General features: G+C 35.5%; 1 protein-coding gene across 3 annotated transcripts in view; it reads left to right on the top strand.

The window, feature by feature from the left end:
• The window catches only part of FGF10 (fibroblast growth factor 10), an 88,908-nt gene extending 80,023 nt beyond the window's left edge, over positions 1 to 8,885 (top strand). Inside the window, exons 3-4 of one of the 3 annotated variants that reach the window (XR_008502817.2) lie at positions 4,031 to 4,779; positions 7,540 to 8,885. Coding sequence is in view for 1 of the 3 variants with exons in the window: in XM_054489629.2 (XP_054345604.1) it covers positions 4,031 to 4,228 (198 nt within the window). In the remaining 2 variants the exon portion in view is untranslated. Of the gene's footprint in view, positions 1 to 4,030; positions 6,916 to 7,539 lie in introns of those variants that run through there. The other 2 variants (XR_010126382.1, XM_054489629.2) reach the window with 2 other exon arrangements.
• Positions 8,886 to 18,102: the final 9,217 nt, after the last annotated feature.

The following is an 18,102-nucleotide window of genomic DNA, read 5'->3' as shown; positions in this document are numbered from 1 at the left end:
TAATTTAATTTTTTGGAGGACATGTAATATTATATATGGCCAGAAATAAAACCTGTGACACAAATCTCTTAAATAATTTTTTACTTTTGTAAACAGATCCTGTGTCATTTTTACATTTTTATGTAATCAAAAAGGAATTTCACTTTAAATTTGTAAATAAACTTACTTTGTTGATTAGCATAAGGCTGAGAGAACCATTTAGAACCATTTAGTGACCATTTAGAACCAGCAGCTCTCAAACTTGAGTATGTATCAGAATCAGTGGAAGGGCTTATTAAAAGACAGAATAATGGGACCCACAGCCATATTTTCTGATTCAATAAGTCTGTGGTGCGGTTCAATTTCCATTTCTCACATGGTCCCAGGTGTTTCTGCTGCTGCTGGTGCAGTAACCACAATTTGAGAACTGCTGGTCTAGATGTAGAGTAGCCTTGTATTTTACTAATATCAGGTCCACTTTTAACTGGGGAGTCAGGCATGCTTTGAGTTGGTCCCTGGGACTAGGGTAAATGCTTTTTTTGCATGGGGGTCGGAGGAATTTTAGTAAAATTTCTCCATTACCATTGCTCCCCTAATGAACCCAGAGGAATAACAGACCATTATAAAAAGTGGTTCCATTTAGGGGTTCACATCATAATCTCTTTTGAGGCATGTTTAATGTTTTCATTAAACATGTCCAGGTTCTTCCTTGATCTACTATATCAGAATTATTGGGGAAGAGAACCAGGTACATATTCTTTGAAGAGATAACACACACATACTTAGTCTAGACCCAACGTCCTAAAGCCAGCTAACACTAATTTAGATTAAGGAAGAAAATGTAAATAATTTTAATGAATATAAAAGATTTTAAATACTTTTAATTGATAAAATATACTTATTTAAAAACATGACATCAAGGAGAAATGGATAACTTTCAAATAAACTCTGACATAAAAATATTTAGTACTTTTCTTCACATTTCTCCTCTTTTTTTCTTCTGCCCCAACACAGCTCATGGACTGTGCTTATGCTTCATCTTGAGCTCTAAGCTCTGTGAATTATTTCATTCAAATTCTTTATCTAAAGTAGAGTCCAGTGGCTTTCTATTACCTGCAGTGGCACTTATCTGAGATTTCTCTCATTGATGTGTTTGTTGTTCACTATCTTCTCCCAATAGACTGTGACCTTGGAGACAGCGAGGTCAGTCTTGTCCCCCACTATTTGTTCAGCACTTAGAACCATACAGAGAACAGTTATACACTGCATAAACCTAACCTCTCGTAGAAGCTCAGTCAATTACAGAACATACTTTTTCCACTTCCAGCCTGTCTCAGAAAGAAACTCATTCTCTAACCATAACATTCTTTTTTGTGTAACTTTACATTTCTACTAGGAATAATGAAAAATTATGGCTTGTTCAAATTGAACAAAAAATTTATTCAAGTTCAATATTCTGCTCAGAGTGGAATAGGACTAACATCAAAATTTATGAGTGCATATCTAATATAATTCTGTATATTAGGTGACAACTCTTGTAATTCCTACCTTCATTTTTTGTTTCATACAGTATCCATCAATTCTGTAAGCCCTCCTAAAAATCTGACTTGGGCAAAGATTCAGATTGACTGATTAAACCAGTTTTATATCTATTCTCTTGAATTATCTTCCTCTATTCCTTTTTGGAAACTGTATACCTTTCTTATATTTTCATTATTCATTCTCTAAGCAATGTATCTATTGTATTTTGAGTTTTCTCCTGACTGATGGGATTCAGTAAATAAATTATAAAACTGAATTAAATAGAATAGGCCTTCATAGAGCATGATTTAAGGACCAAAGAAAATTTTCAGGTAGCTGGAAAAAATCCAAACTTCTTTTTAAAAAACTCCCCAAACCCTGTTTTTGAGGCCTTGCTCTAGCCTGAATTTTCTTTTTATACATAACTGCTTATGATTTGCTTAGATCCTGTCAACAACATATATTTCGAGGCCCCTCCACTAGAGATTTTGGTACCTTTGGCCCAAATATTTAAAACATCTGAAATAAAAAGGCTGATACATGTGCACTTCAATTTAAGAAACATTACTCTATAAATTAATTTTGGGGAGGAAAATTAACATTAAGCATATGCTCCCACTTTTCTATACATAGCTTCATCTGAAATATGAAATCACCTCAAACAATCTCAGTCCTTCATTAGTCTCTAAACTGTACCCCATTTATTGATTGAAATGAACATAAATATCCATATTTTAAAAATTACTCTGCTTTGAAAAGTATATAGTTTTAGATAGACTGAGATAAAGAGAATAAAAGTAAAACCACACTAAGGATTTATATTCCTTTCAAATACAGAATATTTTTGTTTTATTAAAATCCTTATCTTAAATAATTTATCTTTCCTTCTTACTTTCAGCCAGTTAAATCATCATTTGAATGTTATATTAAAATATTACTTTATAGAAGAGAAGCATTTAAGACTAAAAAATTTCAGGACAGTTAACTTGAGCTGGTAGCATTAACATAAAATACAACTGCTTCTTATGGTTCTGATAATGTTCCAAACTGTGATAAATCCTAGAGACACCTAGGTATATAAACATATACATTTTCAGGAATTTGGAATTTTGTAGAAATTTCAAAAAGTCTCAAGGTGAGAGAAACTGCCAAGTAGAGTCTTCAACTGAACTATGCCCAGGGGGCCCTTGCTTTGGATGAAGAAGGTAGAACCAGACAGCAAGTGCTCCAATTCCTTAGCTTCTTAACTACTTTAGTTTGAGTATAAGAAAAGAAGCTACTTCCTTTTTTCTGTTTGTTTTTGTTTTTGTTTTGTTTTGTTTTGAGACGGAGTCTCATTCTGTTGCCCAGGCTGGAGTGCAGTGGAGTGATCTCGGCTCACTGCAACCTCCGCATCCCAGCTTCAAACTACTCTCCTGCCTCAGCCTGCCGAGTAGCTGAGATTACAGGCACCTGCCAATATGCCCGGCTAATTTTTTCTATTTTTAGTAGAGACGGGGTTTCACCATGTTGGCCAGGCTGGTCTTGAACTCCTGACCTTGTGATTCGCCTGCCTCAGCCTCCCAAAGTGCGGGGATTACAGGCGTGAGCCACTGCGGAGGCCACTTCTAAAGCCAGAGTCTTGAGATCATTGAGGTACTTCCTCTTTGTTATTAACTCCAGAGTAAGAACCTGGATTTGTGGAGTGAATGAGAGCGAAGCCTTGTCCAGGAATGTCTCCTTAAATCCAGTTGGCCTCCTGAACAAAACCAAAGCTCTATGGCTATAGGATGGAACTTCCCAGGATCAAAGTCCTTAGGCTTATACAATATAGGCATTGCTATTCACCATGCTCATAATTTCTTCAACATAGTAGTTCACAAAACGAGGAATTCCATGTCCTAGTTTTCAATCCCTAGAGTTCACGAGCAAAATCTGTCAAAATTCCAAGCTATAGAATATTGCAAATAATTTCATTAAATTAAGAAATTTGATATTTGGAAGAAAGACATCCCCCCGTTTTGGTTATGTAGAACTATTGTGGTTTTGCTGTAAGCTCTGCTTTCTTATGAATGTGTGTGTGTATTTATTATGGGTTTGTAGGTAAAGTTTGCAAACTTGACAAGCCCATATCTTTCCTTTAGTTCTATTTTTTCCCATGGGGCCCCTGGTTATTACTGTAAAAGAAGCATTATAACACTATTCTTTATTACTGACTCATCACAAATATTGTTAGTGGGATGTCTACTTCTCGACAATCACTCTAGGCACTTAAACCATATAATATTCAAAGCACATCAGCTTTTTAAAAGGGCTTTCAAAAAGTGGCTATGATGATCAATTAAAATGTATCATGTGCTTTCAAACAGAATGTGTTTTGTGGTTCTGAGATTTACTTTTCTATTGTTGACATTATGTATTAAATGCACAACTTAGGTACAAATGACAACTACAAACAGAATCCTTGGACTGGAGTTCTCTGGATGGTTTGTATCAAATGAAATCAAGTACAATCACCATAGGAATAAAAGAGTCTGTTTTTCCTTTGCAGAAAGAATTTAACAATGACTGTAAGCTGAAGGAGAGGATAGAGGAAAATGGATACAATACCTATGCATCATTTAACTGGCAGCATAATGGGAGGCAAATGTATGTGGCATTGAATGGAAAAGGAGCTCCAAGGAGAGGACAGAAAACACGAAGGAAAAACACCTCTGCTCACTTTCTTCCAATGGTGGTACACTCATAGAGGAAGGCAATGTTCATGGATGCAGTAGAACCAATGGCTCTTTTGCCAAGAATAGTGGATATTCTTCATGAAGACAGTAGACTGAAAGGCAAAGACACGTTGCAGATGTCTGCTTGCTTAAAAGAAAGCCAGCCTTTGAAGGTTTTTGTATTCACTGCTGACATATGATGTTCTTTTAATTAGTTCTGTGTCATGTCTTATAATCAAGATATAGGCAGATCGAATGGGATAGAAGTTATTCCCAAGTGAAAAACAATGTGGCCGGGTTTTTTTGTTGTTGTTGCCGTTGTTAAGTTTTTGTTTTTAAACCTCTGAGATAGAACTTAAAGGACATAGAACAATCTGTTGAAAGAACGATCTTCGGGAAAGTTATTTATGGAATACGAACTCATATCAAAGACTTCATTGCTCATTCAAGCCTAATGAATCAATGAACAGTAATACATGCAAGCATTTACTGGAAAGCACTTGGGTCATATCATATGCACAACCAAAGGAGTTCTGGATGTGGTCTCATGGAATAATTGAATAGAATTTAAAAATATAAACATGTTAGTGTGAAACTGTTCTAACAATACAAATAGTATGGTATGCTTGTGCATTCTGCCTTCATCCCTTTCTATTTCTTTCTAAGTTATTTATTTAATAGGATGTTAAATATCTTTTGGGGTTTTAAAGAGTATCTCAGCAGCTGTCTTCTGATTTATCTTTTCTTTTTATTCAGCACACCACATGCATGTTCACGACAAAGTGTTTTTAAAACTTGGCGAACACTTCAAAAATAGGAGTTGGGATTAGGGAAGCAGTATGAGTGCCCGTGTGCTATCAGTTGAGTTAATTTGCACTTCTGCAGTAATAACCATCAACAATAAATATGGCAATGCTGTGCCACGGCTTGAGTGAGAGATGTCTGCTATCATTTGAAAACATATATTACTCTCGAGGCTTCCTGTCTCAAGAAATAGACCAGAAGGCCAAATTCTTCTCTTTCAATACATCAATTTGCCTCCAAGAATATACTAAAAAAAGGAAAATTAATTGCTAAATACATTTAAATAGCCTAGCCTCATTATTTACTCATGATTTTTTGCCATATGTCATGGCGGTAAAGAGGCTGTCCACATCTCTAAAAACCCTCTGTAAATTCCACATAATGCATCTTTCCCAAAGGAACTATCAAAGAATTTGGTATGAAGTGCCACTCTCCCAGGGGCTTAAACTGAGCAAATCAAATATATACTGGTATATGTGTAACCATATACAAAAACCTGTTCTAGCTGTATGATCTAGTCTTTACAAACCAAATAAAGCTTGTTTTCTGTAAATTTAAAGAGCTTTACAAGGTTCCATAATGTAACCATATCAAAATTCACTTTGTTAGAGCAGGTATAGAAAACAGTACATAAGAGTTTACCAATCATCATCACATTGTATTCCACTAAATAAATACATAAGCCTTATTTGCAGTGTCTGTAGTGATTTTAAAAATGTAGAAAAATACTATTTGTTCTAAATACTTTTAAGCAATAACTATAATAGTATATTGATGCTGCAGTTTTATCTTCATATTTCTTGTGTTGAAAAAGCGTTTTATTGTTTAGACACAGTATTTTGGTACAAAAAAAAGACTCACTAAATGTGTCTTACTAAAGTTTAACCTTTGGAAATGCTGGCGTTCTGTGATTCTCCTACAAACTTATTTGTGTCAATACTTAACCAGCACCTCCAGTTAATCTGTTATTTTTAAAAATTGCTTTATTAAGAAATTTTTTGTATAATCCCATAAAAGGTAATATTTTTCCCATTCTTCAAAAAAATTGTATTTCAGAAGAAACACATTTGAGGCACTGTCTTTTGGCTTACAGTTTAAATTGCATTTCATCATACTTTGCTTCCAGCCTGCTTTGTGGCAAATGAGATTATAAAAATGTTTAATTTTTGTGGTTGGAATCGATGTTAAAATTTAATTGGTAACTCAGTCTGTGAGCTATAATGTAATGCATTCCTATCAAAACTAGGTATCTTTTTTTTCCTTTATTTTAAAATAATAATTGCACCTGACACATAAACATAGACCACCCACAACCAAAATTAAATGTTTGGTGAGACAAATACACATTGGATGACCACAGTAACAGCAAACAGGGCACAAACTGGATTCTTATTTCACATATACATTTAGATTACTAAAGAGACTATGTGTAAACCGTCATCATTATAGTACTCAAGACACTAAAACAGCTTCTAGCAAACTGTATTAAAGCTTGCAGAGGCCAAAAATAGAAAACATCTCCCTGTCTCTCCCACATTTCCCTCACAGAAAGACAAAAAACCTGCCTGGTGCAGTAGCTCACACCTGTAATCCCAGCAGTCTGGGAGGCTGTGGGAAATGGCTTGAGTCCAGGAGTTCTAGACAGGCCTGAGAAACCTAGTGAGACATCCTTCTCTTAAACAAAACAAAACAAATGTAGCCATGCATGGTGACATATACCTGTGGTCCCAACTACTCAGGAGGCTGAAGCGGAAGGATCTCTTGGGCCCAGGAGTTTGAGGCTGCAGTGAGCTATAATCTTGCCACTGCACTCCAGCCTGGGTGAAAAAGAGCCAGAAAGAAAGGAAAGAGAGAAAAGAGAAAAGAAAGAGAGAAAAGACAGAAAGACAGGAAGGAAGGAAGGAAGGAAAGAAGGGAGGGAAGGAAAGAGGGAGAAAAATTGTTTGGTAAGGAGTAATGACATTCTCTTGCATTTAAAAGTGGCATATTTGCTTGAAATGGAAATAGAATTCTGGTCCCTTTTGCAACTACTGAAGAAAAAAAAAAGCAGTTTCAGCCCTAAATGTTGTAGATTTGAAAAAAAAAAAAAATTGGAGATATTGAGAGATCTGTCTCTGTAGGAGTATGGTCCCAGGCCCACAAAGTTGAAGTGCATCAGCCACAAATATGTGTCCATTTGAGCCTTGGTTCTGAGAATACTCCTCATAAAGATATAGAATCACTCCCTCCTCCTAACTTCCAAAAGGCTGAACAGTGTATAGTATATTACATTTAAATAAAAACAATAAAAATGTTGGGAATAGAAAATTAAAATATTGTCCTTGTTTGTTTTATTAGTCAGAAACTCTACCTGGTAATAAAGAGAGAAGTTCAAGTGTGTGCATGACAGGATGTGGTTAAATGCCCCACAGCCCCAAACAACAACAACAGAAAAAAAAAAATTACTCAAACATTTGTAAGTTTTCTTTAATGTTTCACATGTGTGAGTTAGCTATCTTTAATAACAACCAAATGCTTTCAATCTTTTCTAAATATTCAGGTCCACCTAATTTACACAGTGGATAAAGAAAAATGAATTGGAAACGAGGATGGCTTATGAAACAATGGAAGACTTTTGGAGAAAAGCCAGGTGGCTGCAGAATCTGATTTCAAGGGGATGAATGACCAATGAATTTGATTTGAAAATTAGAGAGAAAAAATACATAATAATGCAAGTTGCTTCCAGGGCCCAAGCAAGTTTATGAACCCAATTTACATAGATCATCATTAATGCTGCACAGTTCTAATAATATGGATGCTGCCAATTCAAGGTTTGTGATTATTCAGTGAAGTAAAATTTACCTTTTTCATATTAGTGAAGGGTTCAGCTGGTCCAAACTTTGTCTAAATAAAGTTATATATGTAACTTAAAATATTTAAGAGAAGATGTCTAGTACATTAGAAGTAGGACATATACATGCAAACAGATACCCTATGGATTAAGAGTTCTTGTTTATTTCATGAAGCAGGACTTTTCCAACTTAAACTGAAAAAATAAAAATAAAAAGGAAGAGGAATATCTTTGAAGGATGCTCAGGAGAAAAAGGAACTCTGAGTTCTATGAGTACTTAGAAATGAAGTAACGAAGATCTGCTTCCTCTCAGACATTCATTTTCTCTTACGCTTTATTGGTTTTATTTGGTTAGGCTAGATTGCTTCTAGTCTACTTCTTTTCTACTCCAAAACCAAAAACCCCAAACTCCTTTACTACAAGATCCAAAAAGGTAAACATCCTAGATATAACTCTTATTGGCCAGGTTTGGATAACATACCAATCAGTATAAGAGATTTGGGAATTGTGATTGACCAGTCTTCAGTGACATGACCACAGAGAGGCAAGGTGAAGATTTTGGCAGCCCACACAATTGCAACTAGTGAAGAAGAGTACACCAAGGAGACAGCAGTGCTGCAGGTGCAAAAACCAAATGGCTGTTTGCTACATCTTATTAAATGAAACTATGACATAAACACATTTTCTATTCCTATATTTTCCACCAATTCCAATTATTCTTCACCTGTTTGTCCAAATTAGAGAGGTTTCAAGATCTTTCTCTTTCATATGTTCTTTACCATTGAAAGATTATATTTGCATTGTTTTGTTTTAAGCCAAGAGTAGGGCCCTGGATATAGCTAGGCTCACTGTGGTTTTGCAAACTTTATACTGGGATGAATGCAAGTTTTCACTGAATAAAAAGCTGGTCCTTCTACTTCAACCTGTATCACAATATGATGTTATAAATGTTTCTTTCAGTTTATCCCAAGAGTATGTGCTAGTATTTTCAAGTGTATCAACATATAGAAAAAATCTGAAACCCTGATGTCATTCATGTTTTAAGTGTAAAATAAAAAAAGAAAACAGAAAAAAACCTGCTTTGTCTTTTACTACATTCAACATGTGACAAAAGAAAACTTTATCACCTAAACTTTATCTATTTATGTTTTTGCAGAATAGTAAAAAATAAAACACAAAATGCCCTTGCAAGTGAACAATCTTTGGAAAACACTTTCATAAATACCATGTATTAGTTAAAATGGAATAATCATGATCAAACTAATGAGGTCAAAGGAATCGGTCTTGTTCCTAAGTGGCTAATAATGAACATTTCCATGAGCCTGTTCCATGATAGCAACAAAGGGCAACAATTTCATACACAGAGAAAAGCCATATGCCAAACATACATGCACGTGGCATGTATTATCTTACACATTTTTATTATCCGCCACAAAAGAGTCCATGTTCATTGTTTAATACAGGCAATTGCATCCTCTAGAGATCAGCACAGCAAATGAAGGATCAAAACACCCCATGTTCCTCATTACAACTGTAAATTGAACATATGCCTTCATACAACTTAGGCAGTGACCCCAGCTATAGAATAACCAACTACATTGAGGCCTTACCCCTCTGAAAGTTTGGTTTTAATTACCTTATACACATCTTAAATGCCTAAATCATCTTACGGTTTTCTAAATTATTTAGTTATTATCTCTGTGGTCAATTTAAGCTGCTGACAATGCAAATATTCCCAGCGAGGTCTTTCAAGGAGAAGTAAATTAAAACCAGTGTTTCATGAGGTATTACAATTTTTAAAAGACTGCTTTTTATGGTTACAAGAAGTGTTAGGGTTGGGGTCACTAGTCGAATCAACTCAGCATTAAAAAGATTTTAACATCAGGTATATAAACACTAAAGGTCTTGATAGCCATTTTTTTCAGTGACATAATCAATATGTTCAGATATCAGTGGTGTTTAAGTCAATACCTATAAAATTCTACAAGAAAAATATCTGCTTTAGGGGGCTTTCCCACTGAGGAAAACAAAAGAGAAACACTGAAAGATGGTAGGCATGTAAGTAAAGATACAAACAATATCTTATTTGCTTTCCTGACAAATCAGATACTGGGCATGAAATGCATTTTATAATTGGTGTTTATTCTCACACAGCAAAACATGAAACTAAATGCTATTTTCAAGTCAGTGTAAGCAATCATTTCTCCTCATCTTATAAAGTTCTGCATTTCATCCTCCAGTATCTCCTAAGAAATAGTCAAATCAGTACATTTCAACTGCAACAATTAGCTTATCTTTCTCTTTCAATGCCAGGTTATATTAAACAGCTATGTGATATGTATTCTCTTATTAGACTCACAAGAAAATGATAGACTTTATTTAGACCAATCATCTACTTCAGCTGCTTCAAGTGAGTAAAGACTCCATAGTAATGTTCGTAGAGATTGTTGGAGGCAATTAGTATTCAGAACCTGGAACTATTGTTACATTCTCCCCATTTTTAAACATTTCTGTTTCCCTCCACACATATAAGTATTCTCTCGGGATAAAATTAATTATCCATAATCATTTAAATTAATTCAACCTAGTGTTGGAAAAAAACTAAACATAAGGACTATTATGGGTTGAAGTCCCAATTCCCAGTACCTTCCAATGTGGCTTTATTTAGAAACAAGGTCAATGCAGATGCAATTAGTTATATGAGATCAGGCTAGAATAGGGTGGACCTCTAATCTGACTCTAATCAGACCTCTAATCTTTATGAAAAGGGGAAATTTAGACGCTTGCACACAGGTAGAACTGTGTTCATCCATTCAAGCTGCTATAACAATATTATTATAAATAGAGTGGTTTTTATAAACAATAGAAATTTATTTCTTATAATTCTGGAAGTCTGAGACCAGGGTGCCAGCTTGACTGAATTCTGGTAAGAACCTGCTTCCTGGTTCATAGATGACTGCCTTCTCACTGTATCCTCAGATGACAGAAGGGAGGAGGAGGCTTCCAGGATCTCCATTATAAAGGCACTAATCTAATTTAAGAAAGCTCTCCTCTCATCACCTAATCACCTCCCAAGGCCCCCTCCACCTCTTACTACCATTGCATTGGGGATTTGGTTTCAACATAGAAATTTTGGGGAGACAAACATTCAGTCTGTAGCAAGAACACCACGTGAACATGAAGGCAGAGATTAGGGTGAGTCTTCAAGCCCAGGAACACCAAAGCTTGCCAGTAAACCACCAGAAACTGGGAGAGAGGTGTGGCACAGATTCTCCCTCAGGAAGAACCAACTGTGCCAACACCTTGATTTCAGACTTCTAGCCCTCAAAACTGTGAGATAATAAATTTCTGTTGTTCAGTCCATCCAGTCTATGATACTTTGTTATGGAAATCCTAGGAAACTAATATAGGGCACGTAATTTAAGACCACAGAACTTATAGTTAGGAATTGGTCTTTCACACCTGGAATCGTAAGTCAATACAAGAATTGTTTGCTCCAACCTTCATATTAACAAAAAATCCTTAACCAGCTCCTAAGGCATGCATGTACAGTTTTGCCCAGTAAATCTTTACTTAATCAACCCATAGATTTTTTTTGGAATATCCCCACAGTCTTGGGGATGCCATATGACTATGGTACACTTTTCCTTTAAAGTTTTTGTATGGTTGTCCAAATGGCCCTACACATAATAGGTTCGCATAACTACATTTGACCTATATCTCAATATGCAAATTAGGTGAGTTTGGTGTAGGCCAGAAAATGTAGTGTGGAATAGACATGCTATTGAGGGTTGTGATTTTTAAAAATACTTGACCTTCTCTGTTTACTAGAGAAATAATAAAAAAACATAATCAGACCATTACATACAATATAAATCTATTCATGGCAGCCTCCACTAACTTCTGATAATTTACAACAGTTTATATGGAGTAACGCCGCTCTTGATGATTTTTTACACAATAATGTTTGAAATTACACGATCAAGGAGACATGACTACAAAGTAATTGAATTAGCCAACATATCAAAATTTATATATTCAAATAAATATTTCCCACTTCAGATTAGAACATCAGAAGACTATTTACATTACTAGTCTTCATCTTATAAATCAGATGCTCTCTTAACTCTTACGCCTTGCCAACACATGTGTATGATCCCAGTGACTTTGTATCCTATCCATGGAAGTTTATACACAGGGTCCCACAATCATTTACAGTCCTAGCTTCTGTCTTTTTTAGTCTTCCTTTTCCCAATATAATTGCAGAATTAACTTTTGAGTACAAATGCATTACTAAATTGGTTCCTTTCCTATGTTCCTACTGTGTGCAACTATAAGATAGGTAAATAATAAGGGTCCCCTTCTCTGCACAATTTAGTAAATCCATCTGGAACAAACAATGAATAAAACAAAGGAATGCTTGTGTTATGTAGCCGAAAGCTACAAGGATCTTTTGTAAATACAGTCACATTTGCCAAATCTTCTCTCCTAATTATCTTATTTCTTAAAAATGTTATTGAACCATTAACATCTACCCAGGTTTAAGCACCATAATTCTTTAATCACCACCTAATGTTTCACAGACTTTCTAATCTATCATTCCTCTTTGATAAACACAAAAATCTCAAACTGTCCTTTAATGTTATAGGAAAGTAAAAATGAATTTTAGATCTTGACTGAAAATCTAAACTATTGGGCCAAGAACCTTTGTTTTCAAATTATACTTGACCCATAAGAGAGTCTATATTCATGATTTTCTCTGTTAAAGACAGTTCAGGGCAAGGATTTCACAACCTCTCCGCTATTGATATTTTATACTGGACTGCCCTGTACCTTGTAGCAGGGATACTTAGCAGCATCCCTGGCCTCTACTAACTAGATGCCGGTAATGCTCTACCAGTTGTAACAGCCAAAAATGTCATTAATTTCGGGTAAATAAACATTTTTATAATATTGAGTTTTCTCCAACCACGTACTTAATTTTTCTTTTCCTCAAGCCTTGTTACATGGTCTGCACATTTCTCATTAGGTTTATTGCTAAGTATTTTATAATCTTTTCCATTTTGATTTTTGTTTTGGTTGTGATCTCTGTTCATTATATATTTAGACTAACCACGAGTTTATGTAATTTTAAGTTCACATGGGAAGATGTATTGTCTAGTGGGTACTTGGGGGAAAAATCCATCCTTCGCTGATAATTTACTGGTGAAGCCAATCATATCTAAAAGGTTGACAGTGCTTTGTATCTTATCCTCCTGTCTTCACCATGTGAAATTCTATCTCCATTGTGCTGTTAGTAGTTAAACAAGCAAGGAGCTATCAGACCTACAACAAAATAGACCTCTGCAAAGGAAATACAATTATGGTGGGATAACCCAATGCTAGGTGATTATAGAAGCACTCAGCATTCAAAATACCATAAATAGACTTTAAGACACAACACAGTCCTATTACCAGAAAACTTGTTTAAAATTTGGGTGCTATATCAAATGCAGCACATTACTTGAAATGTTTATCTCTATCCTTCTACCTTATTTATTTTATTTTATTTTATTTATTTATTGTTTTGAGACTGAGTCTTGCTCTATCTCCAAGGCTGGAGTGCAGTGGGACAGCTCGGCTCACTGCAACCACCTCCTCCTAGTTTCAAGCAATTCTCCTGCCTCAGACTCCCGAGTAGCTGGGATTACCGGCGGGTGCCACCATGCCTGGGTAATTTTTGTATTTTTAGTAGAGACAGGGTTTCACCATGTTGGCCAGGCTGGTCTCGAACTCCTGACCTTGTAATCTGTCTGCCTTGGCCTCCCAAAGTGCTGGGATTACAGGCGTGAGCCACCGAGCCCGGCCTATCCTTCTACTTTAATATCTTAAACTTATAAATGAGAAAATTGAAGTTCATTTTACTTCCCAGAGCTTACTGCTAGATAATGAAGCAGTTATCCTGACTAAAATCACTCTTCTTTCCATTATATGTGTACTTTCCAAAAAATAAAACAAATCAGAATGATATTCTTTATAGCCCAATGTTCAATTTTTCAGAAATGCAATTCTAAGAATAATGAAGGTGTTTCACTTTAATGACACATCTAACATTGTGGATACTTTTTGGGAGGAATAGCATGTACTTTTCAATCAGAGAAACATAACTTTTAATCCCAACTCTGCCAATTTCTAGAAGTAAACTTAGAAAAGTTACCTCATTTAAGGTAAAAAAAGAATGAATAAAAATCTTGGATAATCATTCCTAACACTTGGGACCGTCATTAGCACTGAATGTTATCATATTCGTTCACTGTTTTCTATAATGCCTGGCCAAAATTAAGTGCTCAGCACGGTGTTGGTTTCCTCCCCTTTCTGGTCAATTGTGAACATTTATTAAAAGTTTCCTTATGTGCTAAAGTAAAGACTGGGTCACCCTCAAACTCTCCACATGTGCTCAAGTGATTACTTCATTACACAGATTTCAAGTTTGATTTGTGTAGTATTTCTTTCTTTTCCAGAAAATCTTTTTCTGACTATTGACTAGATCATCATTTTATATTAAAGTCATGCCTCTCTCAGCACTGTGGATTCCTGGGCATGGGGCCAGCTCATGAGGTGGTAGTTTGTTCCTGAACCACAATTTTTGCTCTTGGGAAGATGGGCTTTCTAAAGCATCAGAATACGAGAGGCGAAGATAATGTGAAAAGAACCAAAGCATGGACAGGGCTTTCTTACCACAGGAGGTAGTAAGGAGGTGACAATGTCTGTTAGATGATTGGTTTAAAGACCAAGAGAAACTGATATTTCATAATGTTCTTTTGAAAGGAAGGCTCAGCCCTACTAGCGTGAGGGCTTCCAGAAAAGTTACATGTCTTAGTAAAACAATGGCTTAACAATAATTTAGTTTTTTACCCCAACCAATACAAACCATCACTTTTATAGAAAGTGAAAGTGACAATTCTCTAACCCACAGGGAATAGGGGGCACAAGAAAATGGACAAGTCTATCTTGAATATTCTATTCTGTATAACCACCTGTTCTGTTAAATTCTTAATCCTTGCATAAATAAATTGGGAAATTAGGACAAACACACCTATCATCTCTATTTGTAAGAAAACAATTCAGATTTTAGAATCCTGGGTGGTACATGGCTGAAGGACTGCCTGGATCCTAAACACAAGGCATTATTCCCCAACAGCTAAAAGCAAGTTGCGTGGCCCCAGCAGGGCAGTGACATCCAGTGAAGGCTCATAAATCGTGCCTCCTTGCTCAATTGCGGATGATTCTATAGGGTCATCCCCTGAGCAATCAGCTGAGACATTTGTTGTGTCTTGGTCTCATATCAGCTCTTTCCTTTTCTCAATTCTACTTCTTCGCTCCCTCTCAGATACTCCCAAGAGCACTCCCCAATAAACTTCCTACGTGAAAATCTCCACAACATCGACTTCCTCTAGAATTAGTTCTAAGATATTCTATTTGTGCATTTTGTTTTAGGAAAGGAGTTATTTGAGAAAACTGTAACACATAGCTTATCCCTTTCTCTGAATGATGATTGCTTCAGTTTTAGCTTAATAGCATGTGAGTTTAATAAGTCTCCTGGAGAAACCCAAAATCACATAACACTTTCCAGGAGCAAATAGATGAGGAAAGCAGCAAGTTTTAGGACTAGTTTGGAGAGATGCAACAGTATTGAATGGTAAGAGTGCATTTACCAATCTGGTTCCAGAATATGAATTACAGTCTCATGAACACTGAGCTATGTGCCAAGTTCAGGCAGAGGCAAAATGGTAATTATCTCAGTTCTTTCCTATTTTATTTTATTGGAGAATCAGTGAAGAGAACCTATGAATATACAAATTATGGTGCAGAAAACCTAAAGGTTAGAGAAATATACTCAGAAATTCCAAAAGGAACATTTCTAAATTTTTTTTACACAAAATAAAAAGTTATTGAAAGGGAAAATGAAAGGTATGTAGGTATATGACTTCACTGTAAGAGAGTTCATCAGAATTTGTCTTGAGTCCAAAAACTAAAGAATAATATTTTCAAAACTAAGAAAAGTTCCAGAGTAGCCTCGTCAAACAGTTTGAGGCCTAATTATGTATTTGTATTTTTGTAAAGAAAATTACTGATAACAATTTGCTATTTTTTTTCCCAATGTTTCCAAAGTGCTGTGTTGAAATTTCATTACTGGGAACCTCGAACATCATTATTCAGGACAATTCCCTATTATTATGTTGGAAATGGAACTTAATTTTAGGTTTCCAATTCTTAGTCCCAAGTGGGAACCAAATATCACAGAACAAAATGTCATGCAATGAGATCGGATGCTAAAGTATGTGACAGTAACCAGATGTTTCCCTGACAATTACCAAACAGCCAAAGCCAGTCAAAGAAATGAAATACAGCACTTCTCACAAGTCAAATGGCATGCCACATTGTCATTAAGCATGTTGGTATTTGCCAGTTTATGTTCTGATGAGCACACCCTGGATGTCTCTGAAGAAACACAGAATAAAATGCAAAGTACGGTTATTTTGTGAAATAACCGTAAGATTTAAAGTATACTTTAATAGTTCCCAAATAGGGCAATTCATATTATCAACAACACAACCCAACTTCTAATCAAGATGCAAAGTAGAGAAAAATAGGTTTTTGATTATCCTACTGAAACCTTCTTGTCATCGTTCCTGCCCCAAACACTCACATTAACTACTTTGTCATCTCTGAGACGGCTGACGAGGCTTTTTATAAGAGAAATGAGAAATATGAGAGATTTTCAGCTTAAAGATGAAGAAGCAAAATTAAAACTGATGCCACCACTCCGCACCTTCAATACTATTTATGACACAGATCACAGTCTTAGTTCATGGTGGGGGTTCCTCATCGTCAATGCCAAATTGCCAATCTCAGAGAGCAGGTTACTTTTTCAGGACTGATATCTCTATTGCTTCTTGATATTCAGTTTTAACACCATGCTAAACTGATGGTCAGCAGTGAAACCAAAGATGAAAAACAGAAATACTATTCAAGCCCAATGGAGATAACCAAACCTCCATGAGGCAAGGGCAAATATTAGTTTAATGGATTAGAGAAAACATTTCAACAGTCAAAAGTCAGAAATATAGATAGAAATTAAAAAGCCTTTTAAAGTAAAAATAATCTTAGATTAATACAAGTGTTAGAGGTAATCATATCATGTAAATAACAGATTGACCCAAGAAAAGTGAAAACAATATGTATTTAAATTATGGATCCATGTGTTTTTTTTTCTGGGAGCTCCGAAGTTTCATATGAACTAATATGAGATATTTACGAGTTGAATATGGGATAGGATAGCAATTTTGGAAGTGTTTTAAGTTTTAAAATGTATCCTTGAACTTTTTTCTAAGATCACACTTTTCATTACATCTAAGACATCACTTGGTGGCTAACACACAATATTCTACAGACAAGCTTTTAAAAAATTGTATTTGCTAAGAAATCTTAAGCTATAAAAAAATCTACTGTCCCGTTTTTCCCCACTTTTACAGAAATAGTATTTGATAAAATGTACAGTTGCCTTCAGCACTCCCTGTAGGCAGAACACAGCAAACAGGTGACCCAGTCAATCTGGAGAGAAAAGGGTCAAGATCTGCCTCCCTATGATTTTGTAAAAATTTTTCTTTGGTTCTTTTGTTTTAACTGATGCAATGCATTCCATTTTTTGAGCTACCATAATGTATTTGTCTTTCTTCAAACTGATACATAGGTCATTTCTAAATATTTATAAACATTGATGCAGTAAATTGTCTTGTACAAGTCCCTTTGTGTACAAGGGAAAAAAATCTCTTCAGTGTGTAACAAAAAGCGGACTCAAGGGTTTGAGTATCTTTGAGCTTGTACACAGGTTGTCACGTTGCTCTCCAAAGTGTCTCCAAAAGGGAAGATTTAAATGTTAAATTTTAACATGGTTTGTGTTTTCCTATCATTAAGAATATTCTTCCCCAACTTAAAGTTGTAAATGTTTTCTCATAATTATTTCTGAAAGTTTGAATATATATTTTCACATTTATATTTTCAATTCATGTCCAATTTATTTTTGTTACAGGTTAAGCTATGGATAAAGTTTTATTCTTTTTGATAAGGATAGTCGATGGTACCCCTATTTATGTTAAAGTCTACTCCTGTCATACATAGAATGACCATATGGCTGGGTGCAGTGGCTCATGCCTATAAACCCAGGACTTTGGGAAGCCAAGGAGGGTGGATCTCAAGGTCAGGAGATCGAGACCATCCTTGCCAACATGG

The sequence above is a fragment of the Pongo pygmaeus genome, chromosome 4 (assembly GCF_028885625.2).
Source record: "Pongo pygmaeus isolate AG05252 chromosome 4, NHGRI_mPonPyg2-v2.0_pri, whole genome shotgun sequence".
In the NCBI taxonomy this organism is placed as follows: Eukaryota; Metazoa; Chordata; class Mammalia; order Primates; family Hominidae; genus Pongo; species Pongo pygmaeus.
The sequence above is the reverse complement of the archived record's forward strand: the minus strand, read 5'-3'. Positions and strand labels throughout refer to the sequence as shown.